The sequence below is a fragment of the Labrus mixtus genome, chromosome 1 (genome assembly GCF_963584025.1).
Source record: "Labrus mixtus chromosome 1, fLabMix1.1, whole genome shotgun sequence".
Classification (NCBI taxonomy): Eukaryota; Metazoa; Chordata; class Actinopteri; order Labriformes; family Labridae; genus Labrus; species Labrus mixtus.
Window position 1 is genome coordinate 28,011,207 of NC_083612.1, and position 12,965 is coordinate 28,024,171.

Below are 12,965 nucleotides of genomic sequence, written 5' to 3' on the forward strand. Positions count from 1 at the left end.
ACACACGTCTAGATGTTGTACACTTATGGTACTAGTAGAGTACAAAGTACAATATTTATCTCTGAATATAAGTATCCTAAAAGAAAGCAACAAGACATGGATATAAAAGACACTCAACACTGTACTTAATGTACTGAATCAAGCACTCTAAAATATTGAATGTGCTCACTAATAACAGTACAGGTCATTCTTGATATGGATGTAAATGTATCCGTTAATATCCTGCCCTGTTTATTATTAACATAATGCATAATACTTCTAGACGTCTGCCCGTTGGTGTAGTGGTTAGTGCTGTTACCTCACAGCAGGGATGTTCCTTGTTCGATTCCCGTCGGACAGTGTCCCTCTGTGGAGTTTTCATGTTCTCCCTCTGCATGCGTGGGTTCTCTCCGGCTTCCTCCCACAGTCCAGTAAGATGCTCATTAGGTTAATTGGTGACTCTAAATTGCCCCTAGGTGTGAGTGTGGCGTCAGCCCTGTAATTGACTGGTGATCAGTCCAGGGTGTACCCCGCCTCTCGCCCAATGACAGCTGGGATTGCCTACAGCCCCCCACGACTCCAAACGGGAAAAGCCGTATAGATAGATAGATATATGGATGGATTACTCAAAGATGTGTCATTGCATGATGAAGCACTGGAGTAGGATGGTGCCACTTTTCAAAGGAACAGAACCACAGTATATGTTATCTTTAGCACGTGTCTCCTGCTGTAACAAGTCCAAATATCTGCACTGAGCTGGGCCTGAAAACGGCAAAGAGAGATAACAGTGGTCTTCATACCATTAAAAGCTTTTATTTTATTATTTATCTTGTGTTTTATTTCAGATACAGTACATAGACAAACTGAAAACAGCAATATCAGAGTGTTTATAGTGGATGCTAATTTGCAACACCTGTCCCTTTAAGGCAATTATTAATGAAGTAAACATTTTTTTTAAATAAGAAATGAAGTTCCATTTAAGTTGACATTTCCTCATATTGACCTCACATTCCCCATGTCTAGCTCTCTGAAGCCTTTTGAAAACAGTTTTCTACTGTCTCGTTTAAGAGATTAGATTTCAGTAGATTACTGTTCACCTGGAGGTGTGAGTGGGTTTTACTTGTGGTTTGCACAACACTCGATCTACACATGGTTTTCTTTTTATGGTAAAAGTCTGATGTCATCATTTTTAAGGGAGGAACTTGTCACACATCATATTTTATCTGTGCTGCTGAGTGTTTTTAGCTGCTGTCAATATGTTTCTTGAAAATGATTTAAAAAATATAAACACAAGACTTTAAAAGATGATTCAAAATAAAGCCACATCATCAATTTAGTTGTTTTTTTAAGATAACTGAATAGATGTACCCACAACTAAAAGACACCTGACACGGTCATGTGCATCAGTTGATTTTAAACTGTTCGAGATGTTGAACTAATCAAAAAAATACACAAAACAGACACAACCAAAACATTTAACATAGTCTAACAACAAAATGCACCAATTATCACTTGGAAAAAAAATACAGATCTTTATAAGATCATATTTAGAGACATTTGCATGACAGTATCAAACTCATATATATTGACAAAAAAGCACAACCGATCCTGCACTGAAGAGAAATGAGATCTGCTTACTCTGTGCACTGTGGTGTAAGCATGGTGTCACTTCAGTGAGTTTTAGCCTCTGAACCAGAATGAACCCAGGTGATGATGACAGAAGAAAAGCTTGGCTTGGAACATGATCTTCATCTCAGCATGCTCAGCAGAGAGATGACCAATGCGCTGACTGACAGAGCAATAATCTCCGCCCGCTCTCCCCTCTCTTGTTTCTCTTCTGCAGCGGTCAGCTGAGTCAGACAGACAGCAGGGCGGAAAACAGCCGAAGGTTAGCGAGAAGCAAACACAGCTTTAATCAAATGTGAGCTGTTTGTGAACAGCTAGAGCATCAGTGTTTGCTGATGTATGGACCAATCAGAGAGTTCCTTGATGTAGTTTGGACCAAACAGATCACCATAGGTGTTTGTGTGCAGAGAATACGCGTATTCATCCCCAGCACCTGACGGCAAAACACATAAAGTAACACTTTAAGGACTGAAACAGACTCTACTCTATCTCATTTAACATATTACATATTTTCTGTTGGTTTACAACTTCAGCATCTGACTAACCACACATGAACAAAAGTACTTTTATTTGATGTTTCTCATGGACAAACTATACCGTCATATTGTCATACCATGCCAGTGGTCCCACAGTGTGTGTGTCCTCCATCCTTTCTGCTCCTCGATCTGGTTCCAGTGGTCACTGCTGCTTAGGTGGTCCATCAACTGCAGGAACCAGAATTAATCGGTCAGACACCTACAGAGCCCAAACTGCATCCAGAGGCGCTGCTTGTCAACAGGCAAGGGAGGCAACTGCTTGGGGCCCCAGGCCAGTAAAGCCCCCCCAAGGCTGACATCCCTAAAACCGCAGCAGTAGCTCAAAATGTGCAAATCTTGCAATTACAGTAGGAAACCTCCCGAATAGGGCCCCATGTGACAGCACTCACTCTCCTTGCCCTGCTTAGCATCTCATGTATTATTCCTTCAGTACAATTAAACCACTCAAGGAAAATGGAGAGGAATTGTCTGTCTGGGATTGAAAGAAGAAAGAGGAAGAGAGTCAGAACACTGATAGACTTAATATTGGTTGGAGGGGGCCCCCAGGGAATTTTTGCAGAGGCCACAACAGACTAGAATTTCCACTGACTGCATCCCAAGAATACGCAACTGAGTTAAAATCAGTAAAGTCAAATCCGAAAGCTGTTCAGGGGTCAGTCATTCTGCAAGTGAGAGTTTGCTTGGTACCTTGTATACAGCCTCATTTTGCTCCTGGTCCTCTGGTTTTGTCTCCCACATGCCTGCAACACAACAGTAACAACCATCGTTACAGCACAAGGCCACAAATGTAACTGTCAGAACAACAACAATTTGCTTTGCCAACAAGTGCCTCACCGTGTGTTTGAGCGTTGGCAAAGATGTCTTCAGTAGGGGGCTCCACCTTCTGCGGTGTGTCTGGAACAGGTCTTGCTGTTGTGGGTTGCCAAGTGTGTGTGATGTGTGTATCATCACCTAAACCGGCCTGTCTTTCTCGGGGTCTGCTGAACAAACGCAGCCCTGAGAGAGAGAAAGAGAGAGAGAGGATGAAAGGAGGATAGTACAGTCAAATGAGGTCTGTCTGCCAGTGTGTAAGTGTATGTTTACTACGAGCTGCTACCTCTCCTGCGTCTGGGTGTGTGCGTGCTGGGCAGCATCCTGTACACTCTGTAGGCGTTGCTGCCTCTCTTCCTGCTGTGCTCCTGCAGCTCACAGATGTCGGGCAGAGAATTCAAAGCACAGCGAAAGTTGGCCTTCCATGTCTTTGGATCTGGCTTGTCTTTGCCTGGGCGATACCGTCCTGAAGAGAAAAATATGTATGAACAGAATTTAGTCTGTACGTGCGTATCTGTTTGTTTGTTGTTGTTCTGTGTCTTTGTTGTTCTCCCTTTTACTGTTAGTTTTCTAAGCTGGAATACCTGATGCCGGGTTTGCTCACTTGATTTACACAGTTAAGGAAACTTGTTATCGCGAAACTGAAATACAGATTGAAAATCTTGAATTGAAAAACCTCAAGCTGCTGTGGCCAAGTGGCAGCTTTGTGCTATACCTGGTTGGAAAGGTAAGTTAAGTAGCTGAGTATAAATATTGAATACTTCTTGTCAATTTAATTTGTGACTTACAGTAGCACCAGGCACAGACGTAGGAATGACGGCCCTTATTACATCAAAGTTTACTTAGTGTGTTTCTTTTTTCCTCACAGTGAGAATCATGTATTTGATTAAGACTCTTGTCCCATCATGTCCTGTCACCTATTCACACAGACCTCAATCTAACTCTGTAACCAAATCCACGGTCGGGGGAATGGCATTGCTCTGTATTTCTTTTTTGTTTACATTAATGATGAGATATTTGTAACAGCATGACAGGCCGTATAAAGGGAAACCTGCCTGCAGTAGTAGGGTCTGGTAAGAAGCAGGCTGTGTTTCACCTGTAACCACATCTAACATTGATGTCACCTTTTCCTGGTGTGTTGCTGTAGGTCGCTATCGGAAGGTAAACCACAGGGGAGCAACAGCTCTGCTTAAAGAAACATTTCCGTATCTCAAAATCTAGCATAATTCAAGTCAATTAAGAAGCACTTTGCAATAAGGTGTTACAATAGTTTATATATCAGCATCAGCAGTTTACATAATATTAACTGTAATATATCAGCATGCAAGGTATCTGAAAAAAGAAATGTGTCTGTATTCTACTTGTGCACAGTGAAGTGACTTCACCAAGTGTATGGACTCTATTCATGTATAAATATTAATGCTCATTGTATTAAGCATCGCAGTGTGATTTGGATCTCAGCCAGTCTTCTGACTATAATTACAACCTCAGTGATAAAATCATTGGAGCTTAGAAAGATCCACTACGGATCATTAACAGCAGACAAGGCCTAACAAGAAGAAAAGAAGAGCAGTTAGCAGTAGAAGCAGCAGATTTATGAACCCTTTAGACAGTTTTAGAGCTGTCACTAGTTTGTTTCAAAGACCCTCTGAAATGTCAAGATAGGTCACTGCTATATTTCTAATGGTTTTTATTTATTGCTACTTAATATTGGGATACATTGTAGAGATTGGTAATTTCACACAACATACACAGTGATTTCTTGAGTTATATACATGAGAAGGGCTTTCCTGTTGTACTTTCACAGGAATACGATCCCCCTTAACATTGATAGCAAGTGAACTGGAGCTTTCCCATGATGTGATGCAGCTACAGGTATAGTCACCAAGCATGACTTTCCCAACACTCAAGTGATGTGATGCTCTGTGTGTGTGTGTGTGTGTGTGTGTGTGTGTGTGTGTGTGTGTGTGTGTGTGTGTGTGTGTGTGTGTGTGTGTGTTCGTACAAATGAAGCATTGGGGAAAAGCAGGTTGTACAGGTTAAAAAATGAACCAACAACCCTTTTTTAAGTCAACATTTGTTTGTCTGGATTGATTTCTAAATTGAGTCATTGTTGCAGGGAGTTGCATGGACTGGTCTGTCAGAATTTTTATATCCCACATTGATTTGTTAAGCATTCATTGTTGGTATTAAAGCCTGCTGGACTATTTGAATCAACCTAACATCTGCTTTTAACTGTAAATACTTCTACAGAGCAGGAAACAGTATATGATATGAAAAAAGGCATCCAACACTTAATAACTGAGGTGTAGGGACATTAAAACTAAAGTTACATGTTTGATCTTTTTCTCCTCTGAATTTCTGTTAGTCAAAGAAATACTCATCTAACTAACATTTAAATAAAGATAATTTTTGTCATTCATTAAGCCACCCAATAAGGATATTTTTCCTCCACTGACAGGACCCCTTACCAGACTTATACCGGGGACAGAGTGAGTGACAAATAACAAGTGAGGCAATAGGTCTTTAAACATTAATAAGGTAGATAGACACTTGTGTTAAAAAAATAAATCTTTGCTGTTGTTGTTGAACTGCACAACCCTGTGAGTATCACAAAGAGCGACATATTTAACATTGTAATATTTATGCTGTTGTTGTTTATAAGACAGGATAAACCAATATTGTGCCCACAATGAGAAAATATATGTATTTTACATGCACATTGGAATTGCATAATTAATAAAGAGTTGCTCCGGTTTTTTACATGATATGAAACAATGTTAAACACACTGAAGATTCTTTAATAAATTAGGCAAGTTGTGATGGATTTTGACACGATAAAAATAGAACATTTCCAATATGTTGTGGAGAAGCCCTCATCCAAGCAATCCATCTTTTAATAGCTTGTAAAAAAAGAACAAAAAGGCTAGTCTATTGTTATGTTGCTCACTTTATATCAGAACCAAAGCATCAGGATGTTAGTGTAAATATAAGAACCTAACGCAAGGTGTGAAGAAGAGTTCCTGTGGCTGATAGGAAAAGATAAGTAAGTATAAAATAGAATTTTTTAAACAAAAGATTTATAGTTGACCAATCAAGACGAACAAATCACATGTATATGCGTGCTAGACCCCTACCAGTGTGCATGGCCCAGCTCCTGAAGAGTGTTGCATCTCGGTCAATACTCCAGCCATGTCGAGCGGCATGCTTCCACGGGATTTGGAAGATTTGTGCTGACTAAAGAACAAAATATCATTGAAGAGATTAAAGTGTCAACATGTGTGTTCACCTGCATGAATGTGTGTATGTGTAGGAGTATGGGAAGAGGATGAGATGGAGGGGGTCTACCTGGTCCAGCCAGCTGACTCCTGGATACGTCCCAGACTGAATCTGCTCCTCCAGCCACGGCCTCAGCCTCTGCCGGCCCTGCTGTTGCATGCTGCAGTTTGAGCTTCAGGTATGCAGGAAGGTGTTCTGTTCAGATGCTTCACAGGAGTTTCAGCAGTAAGCGTGAGTTTCTCAGGAATTAGGATATAATCAGAGGTTCCTCCTCTGCTGAATTCTTCCAATCAAAGACTTCACAGGTATGAGTGTCCTCCTCACTACCTCAGAGGCTCCTCCAGTTACAGCAGAGTCTTTCAAGTCCCTCAAAGTCAAACATTCATTGAATACATGTAAAGGTGTGTTGCAATTACTTCTGTCATCGTTCATCTGCCATTTGAGAGTCACTGATAATAAAGTGGTGATTGGTGATCCTTCGGTTTTTTATGGGGTTGCATATTAATAAACTCGTGTTAGGCCACCAGGTGGAAGCAGAGGTAACGTTGTGCGTCATAAAGGAGCTGCTTTGCATTTAGCAACCTGCTTCAGTTAGATCACTCCCAACACAAAGTCTTGTCAAGTCACACACAGCTTCAGTAGACAGTGGAGGAAGGACATATCTGTTAGTCTTTCCAGAGGATCTTTTACAAAGTCATATCATAAGAAGCTGTTTTGGTTTATGTTGTGTGTGTTTCATAAGACATGGTATAGGGACACATACATTTAATTAAATAAGGTACAACTAATTCATTTCACAAACAAGCATTTTCTGTATCCACCCACCCTACGTTCTTTGAATTCACACACACCTCAGGATACTCCACAGGCTAAAACATGAGAAATATCTGATTGAACTGTTTTCTACGGAAAGATGCACAGTTACATCTTATTTACCAATTCACACAAATTCCTCTACATGTCAGAAATGAGGAAGTACTTACACAACACTGGGTAGTAACAGCGAAGATGAATGGCTGGTGAAATATGAATTGTGGCATATGCAGATGGACTCTGACTCAAAACAAGTCAACTCACTGCTGTCTGTGACGTTGATGGTTTTGGTCTCTATGCTTTTGCCATTTTTCCAAACTGTTGCTGTATGCTTATTGTTTATTACAAAGTAATTCATCTGGACGGAGCAACAACACTGTCCAACGTGGCACTGCCTGAAAATGCAACCCTTCTCCCTGTGGGACACAAGAAATCATAACACTTATTTTTAGCTTCTCAGACCGAGTCCCTTGGCTTTATTAATAATAATACATATGATGTGGTCGACAACTCAAGTTAATTCACGGGTCCTGAACAATTCATATTTTTTTAGAATTAGGCCTTTGTTTAATTTCACAACCACAATAATCCAAAACGTAGGCTACTGTGTTATCTATGGGACACCGAATAAAGTTGTGCACACTACAAATAACAGCAACATTTCTACACATTTAGTCCTAAAACATTCCTAAAAAAATGTATTCACATTAGAGAAATATTAGTGAACTTTGTTGTATTTAGTTTTTGTGAATATAAATTTAAGATAATTTCATTAACAACTGGAATTGTTAAATAATATATCTAAATGTTTAATGTTGTATCTAAACATTTTGAATTTTAAAGCTACATTTTTAGAAATCAAAGCTAAATATTTAGAAATAAAAACTAAATATTTAGAAATCCGAATATTTATCTTTGATTATAAATATTTTCACTCTTAGCTGGTTGCATGGGTCAACTCATGTTAGGCCACGAGGTAGAAGCAGAGGTAACTTTTGTGCGTGATAAAGGAACTGCTTTGCATTTAGCAACCTGCTTCTGTTATATCACTCCCCACATAACACACGAGTTGTCCTCACACACAGCTTCAGTAGACAGTGGAGAAAGAAACTGTTTTCGTTTATGTTGTGTGTTTCATAAGACATGGCATTTTTGTTTTTAATTTGGGACACATAAATTCAATTAAATAAGGTACAACTAATTCATTTCACAAACAAGTATATTCTGTATCCACCCAGGTTTTTGTTTTATTTATTTTTAAGCTTTTTTTATCATAACATTACAGTTTAAATAAATGAAACTTACAAGTTTTTGGTAGGAAAAAACATTTTCACACCCAGCTACGTTCTTTGAATTCACACACACCTCAGGATACTCCACAGGCTAAAACATGAGAAATATCTGATTGAACTGTTTTCTACGGAAAGATGCAGTTACATCTTATTTACCCATTCAAACAAATCCCTCTACCTGTTTATAGTGAAACAGTTCCTTTGAGTTACGTTCCACAGCTACAGTCTGCTGAGCAATGCTTACGTATTTCTATGGACTTGCATCACCAGTTCCAGAGAAAAGAAATGAGGAAGTAATTACACAACACTGGGTAGGGCTGGCTGGTGAAAGACACAGCATTTCATCAATTCTCATGTATTTTCTTCACAAGGCCAACTATTAATGACCACATTTGGTGCAGGAATGACTGTGACTTAATATAGTCAAACAGTGTCTCAGCTTCATGCAATATTTAAGGAGTTATACACAGTGGCAAAGTGGTATTACATTTAACAATTTAAATGTATTTAAAATTCAAAGATGTTTCATGCAACATTTAAGGAGTACAATTTGTTGATGAATAGAAAAAGGACCTTATTATGAAATCAGATACATCAGTTCATGGCAGTTATTTGGTTTAATTACAGTAGCAAACACATTTTAAACTGACGTAAAACAAGTGCATTCTGCTTATGACAGAGAATTTACTTTAAACTTTTATATACAAACATAACAGGCAGTTATACACAGTGGCAAAGTGGTATTAAATGTAACAATTTAAATGTATTTAAAATTCAAAGATGTGAAGCTGACAACTAAAAATCTGTTCAGAAACTGATGACGTCATGGAAATGTAAAAAAATGCTGATGATGAGAATAAAAATAAACTATACCATAAATTGTGTATTTACATGACAACAGTGAAAACTCATTGTGCCGAGAAAGATCATGATGTGTGACTGAGAGATTATGAACAGCTTCTTAAAAGACCTTGAGTTGAGGTCTCTTTGTCTTCAACTGTTTTCAAGTTCAATCAAGTGGAAACCAGAGTGATGCAAAAGATGTGAACAACATTCACAGTGTCGCCACTCCCTTTCATGCTTTACATTGCCGAAAAATGTTTGATACTCAAACAAAAATAAATACATTTTGAGTGCATAAAATGTAGCTCTAAACACAGTGATACCCGCTGTCTGTGATGACTGGTGTGAACTGGTCAGCTGAGCTCAGGGACAGAAAAGGTCTCTGCAGCTCAGACAGACACCGGCCATTGGAAGTGGGACCCGCTACAACTGGGTTTAAGAGTGTTTGAGGCATCGTTATGAAGGCTTCTTGTGGCTGTTTGGCCAAATGTTCCTCTTTTTCATCACTCCTCTTCTCTGAAAGCAAAATACACGGCTGCTCCACTAGATTTTGAAACGGCTGATAGTCGCAATCCACTGGAGGAAAGCTCTGGGAGCCTGCAGGCATGGAGTTGTAGCAGGGATTTTCATCACATACAGTGACCTGTTCAGGGTTTTCATTTTCCAAGATCTCACATGCAGCTTTAACTCTGGAACCAGGATCACACGACGCAGCTGTATCCCTTCCACTAGAGAAGGCGGATGAACCGGAGTCTTCAGCGTATGAAAATCCCCCAGAATCTGCATTACAAGGCTGATATGACATGTCTGTGGGCAACAAGGACGAAACCTCTGAAGTTAAGCTGATGAGTGGACATGCTGGTGCCTCTTGGTAAGAGATCACAGTGACACCCTCACTAGGACAGTATGCAGACTCACAGAGCATTTCATTCTGTGTCTGGACATCAGTGATGTCCGTCTTAATCTGAGCAGGACAGTGGGGAATGAGGAGGGAGTAGGTTATATTAAGAAATGCAGACGATCCTGAGCTCATGTCTTCAGCTTTGACATCACAGGGGCTGTGTGGATCACACAGCAGACCGCTGTTTTTGTTAGAGTCTGTAAGAAGGCTGGTGGTCAAAGGTAATATTGGGCAGATGTTGGCGAAAGTTTTCCTGAGGGCTTCCTGGACTTCGGCTATGATGTCAGCTGGTTCTGTGTTAGCGTAGCTGAGATAAGAGGAGCCAGTGCTGATTCCACTACTTTGCTGATTGCTGCCACTGCTAAAGTCCTTCAGTGAATCCTTTAACCTAAATACAAAAAAATGTGTTTCTTCAAACTTCCATTACAATGACATGGAAATCCTTTCAAAAAACGTTGTTTTGTTGTTGCTTACCACGGTTTGCTGTCATCTGAGAAAGGCTCAACACAGACAGAGGAGATGATGGGCCGCACAGGCTTCAAGACCTGACACAAAGACGATAAGAGGTTAAATAACAACCTATGCTGCAGGTTTCTGATTTCTGGACAACATCAAGTTTATGTCACATTAGACTCACCTCTTGCTTGCTTGAATGCACATCAAGAAGTTTTGGATTCGGAAATTTGGCAACTATGTCCAACCACTTATTTTTGATCCTGGAAACAAAAGCAGAAATCAATGATGACAATTTCACAACATCAACCTTGACTTAGAGTTTTTAAGGATAAAAGCCTTACATATAGTTCACTTACAGAGAACAAGAAGAAACAACTTTTATTGGCATGACTTACTTTACATAACAGCCATATATAACTCCACTGATGAGGACTGCAGCCACACTGAGCCCGAAGATGATGGCCAAAAACAGAGTACTTGAGGACACAGCTGTGAGGAAACATGTAGAAGGTTAGTTTAGTTTTGCGACAAATAAGAAACAGTAGAGTGACCCAAAGAAAGGCTGCATCAAATGACTACACCCTGTATTCAACATCTATACCCTCACCAAAAGGAATTACTAAAAAAACATTTAAGACGGTTTTCCTGAAATAAGATGAACAGACAGCGACAATGGTTCAGTTACAAATACAGTGGGTGAGGAGGGAGGTCTTTAGGGTACCGGAAAGAGTGTGCCCATAATAGTGAAGCAAGACAGGAGATGATAGAGAGGAGAGTCCACTTTAGCTAATAGATTATATGAGTTTAGAGGCCTATCAGACAATAAAATGTGTGCATGTGTTAGGGAAATAAGTGGCACATCCTCGTTATGATTCAAACAAATATGCAGAGTAAAATGCTAATAATAGAAGAGGTAAAGAATTCACTCACAGGTTGTAAATTCCCACTCATTACTACTGTCACTGTATTTTCCGCTCCAATCGATGAAGCTTTTCACACTGACCACATAAGTTGTGCTTGAGTTCAAGAGTCGGCCTTGAATTTCATAGTAGTTCCTTCCACCATCAGCAGTTTGGTTGACCTTTACAGAAACCTAGGAAGGAGAAACATGAATGAAAAAGGAGAGTCATGGCAATCCTAGTTTATTTTACCTAGCAGTAACTGGACATAAAAAGAAAGGTCTATGTCTAAATCTGCAAGAATGAATAGTTTCAGTGTTAGACAGAGCACAATACTATTCTCCTACCTTATCTGTGCATCCTCTTTCATAGTAAGTCACTTCAGCAGTCAGGCTCTTAGTTAAAATGCTCTCCTGGTCCGTGTTTGTCAACCACATAACTTGATAGTTCCCGTTGGATTCATCAACTGAAATTATTGTTGGGGTTTTTGGCTTTACTGCAGAGAAGCAGAAAATAAAAAGGTAAGTTAAATACACTGTGACTGTTCAGTCTAATTCTGGCATATGCAGATGGACTCTGACTCAAAACAAGTCAACTCACTGCTGTCTGTGACGTTGATGGTTTTGGTCTCTATGCTTTTGCCATTTTTCCAAACTGTTGCTGTATGCTTATTGTTTATTACAAAGTAATTCATCTGGACGGAGCAACAACACTGTCCAACGTGGCACTGCCTGAAAATGCAACCCTTCTCCCTGTGGGACACAAGAAATCATAACACTTATTTTTAGCACCTCAGACCGAGTCCCTTGGCTTTATTAATAATAATACACATGATGTGGTCGACAACTCAAGTGAATTCACGGGTCCTGAACAATTCATATTTTTTTAGAATTAGGACTTTCTTCAATTACACAACTATAAAAGGCTAATCCAAAACGTAGGCCTTCTATTTTAACTCTGTTATCCACACGCTTATAAAACAACAACTCACCCGTACCACTTGTCCCACTTTAGAGTCATATTGTATTCAGTACAGTTTTCCCCTCCAAAGCTGCAAAACAGAAACTCCTCGAAGTCGTTGGTACAGTCAAGACTTTGGCCTACAGGAGACAGAATTTACAGATGAGATTTGGACATGATTTATTGCATTTATTGATTTCAAAGCTGTCTACGTGTCCACTGTACGTACCATAAAGAGATATTACAGTCGCAATATTTCCTAAAATCAGCAGGACAAAAGTGTTCCGAACGCCAACTCGACTGAAAGCAGAAAAACAACAAGTTAAAGGCTACTTCAATATTTACAATTATGATCCCACGATATCCAGGATTACCAAGATTACCTTTTTAATCCCATGGTGAGACGATTCATTTGCCTTAGGTCCTTCGAAAACTAAAATCCAGCTCAGTCCTCTTGACCCATTGTGTGTGAAAGCGAAGCTAGAACTCACTGCGTCCTCAGAGTCTCTCTTCCTGATATGGGAAGCTCGCGTTTACTGGAAATGTCTCTCCACTAATTCCGAAGAAGAAG

General features: G+C 39.7%; 2 protein-coding genes and 1 long non-coding RNA gene across 3 annotated transcripts; 1 reads left to right on the forward strand and 2 right to left on the reverse strand.

Annotated features, from left to right (window-relative positions):
- Window positions 1–776: 776 nt before the first annotated feature.
- On the reverse strand, window positions 777–12,097 carry LOC132976235 (interferon regulatory factor 1-like). Its single transcript, XM_061041041.1, has 8 exons — window positions 11,969–12,097; window positions 6,300–7,219; window positions 6,089–6,188; window positions 3,238–3,417; window positions 2,976–3,137; window positions 2,829–2,881; window positions 2,219–2,309; window positions 777–2,038 (listed from the first exon to the last, which is right to left on the reverse strand). The coding sequence occupies exons 2-8, from the start codon at window positions 6,387–6,389 to the stop codon at window positions 1,920–1,922; spliced, it is 795 nt and encodes a 264-aa protein (XP_060897024.1). The 5' UTR covers window positions 6,390–7,219; window positions 11,969–12,097; the 3' UTR covers window positions 777–1,919.
- On the forward strand, window positions 8,659–9,048 carry LOC132976300 (uncharacterized). The gene is made up of 2 exons (XR_009673452.1): window positions 8,659–8,794; window positions 9,017–9,048. It is a non-coding gene; the product is annotated as an uncharacterized LOC132976300 (long non-coding RNA).
- Window positions 9,199–12,965, reverse strand: LOC132976219 (uncharacterized). The gene is made up of 10 exons (XM_061041040.1): window positions 12,778–12,965; window positions 12,624–12,694; window positions 12,426–12,534; window positions 12,035–12,186; window positions 11,782–11,930; window positions 11,466–11,628; window positions 10,931–11,024; window positions 10,717–10,795; window positions 10,554–10,624; window positions 9,199–10,467 (listed from the first exon to the last, which is right to left on the reverse strand). Exons 1-10 carry the CDS (start codon window positions 12,804–12,806, stop codon window positions 9,486–9,488), a joined length of 1,899 nt encoding a protein of 632 aa, XP_060897023.1. The 5' UTR covers window positions 12,807–12,965; the 3' UTR covers window positions 9,199–9,485.